Here is a 1,060-nt window from a genome sequence, read left to right as displayed (position 1 = left end):
ACACATATCGTGGAATTATAAATTCGCCTCCTAGTTTGGGGACCTCATTGTACCCGAGGTAGGCCTAAGCGACATATAAATTTGGAGAAAACCGATGCCAATAACTATATCATTTCATTAATATGATAAATGAACCAAATCTCAACTAAAACGACAATAATTATAAAAGAGTCGCTAATGGCATTTGCCTTATTTTTTGGTAATTAAATGATTTTATTTACCAAGTGTAAATATTTACAGCATAGTCAAAACTGAACTTCCTGCTTTCTATACGCCCACTGGACATGCAGCCCCAGTTAGGATTTTACTACCCTTCCTACTCTTCAACATTTCTATGTTTAGCACTGTTACATTACATCAGGGTACCAATTCAAAGTGCTCATAGTCCTTCCTAGCCTAGGGAATATGGTAGCTTTAACATGAATTTCCTGGATGATTGATCTGATTATGGCTTTAGTTGGTCTATTTTTCTGTTGGAAAATAACATTATTCCTCTCTTGCCAGATATGATAAACTGCTGCTGCTAAGGACATTCTGCATAGTTCTGCTCCTCCACTTCTACCTTTAGCTCTTCTTTCTATCCATGCCAGCTCTTCTTTCCAGCCTAACTTTGTTCTTTGGATTCCTTGCCATTTTAAGAGTTGCTGCCATATGGTTGCTGTCAACTCACATTCAAAAAATAAGTGTTGTACTGTTTCAATCTCTCTTTGACATAGTGAGCATGTGGTATCAATCTGTATCCCCCATCTTGCTAGCCTTTCTTTTGTGGCTAGCCTTTCCTGTATTGCCAATCTTAAAATGAACTTCCACTTTGGTAATCCATAGTTGTTGCAGATTAATCTCCTCCATGGTACTTTCTGAAATTCCCCTTGCATAGATTTGTACATGTGCTTTATAGAGAAATTTTCCATTCTCTTCACCTCCTCCTCTGTATATCCAGCAGTGTCAAAATACTTTCTTGCCTTGAAGATCTTCTGTATGACCAATGATGCATTCTTTGGCGTTGTGTCCATACTGGTTTCCCCTTTATGTAATACATATTGACCCATTGAACCCAGAG

At 37.9% G+C, this 1,060-nt stretch overlaps 1 protein-coding gene across 1 annotated transcript; it reads right to left on the bottom strand.

The window, feature by feature from the left end:
• LOC109222223 lies at positions 348-1,013 on the bottom strand. Its single transcript, XM_019386599.1, has one exon. It carries the CDS (start codon positions 1,011-1,013, stop codon positions 348-350), a length of 666 nt encoding a protein of 221 aa, XP_019242144.1.

This window comes from Nicotiana attenuata, chromosome 2, assembly GCF_001879085.1.
Source record: "Nicotiana attenuata strain UT chromosome 2, NIATTr2, whole genome shotgun sequence".
Lineage (NCBI taxonomy): Eukaryota > Viridiplantae > Streptophyta > Magnoliopsida > Solanales > Solanaceae > Nicotiana > Nicotiana attenuata.
The sequence above is the reverse complement of the archived record's forward strand: the minus strand, read 5'-3'. Positions and strand labels throughout refer to the sequence as shown.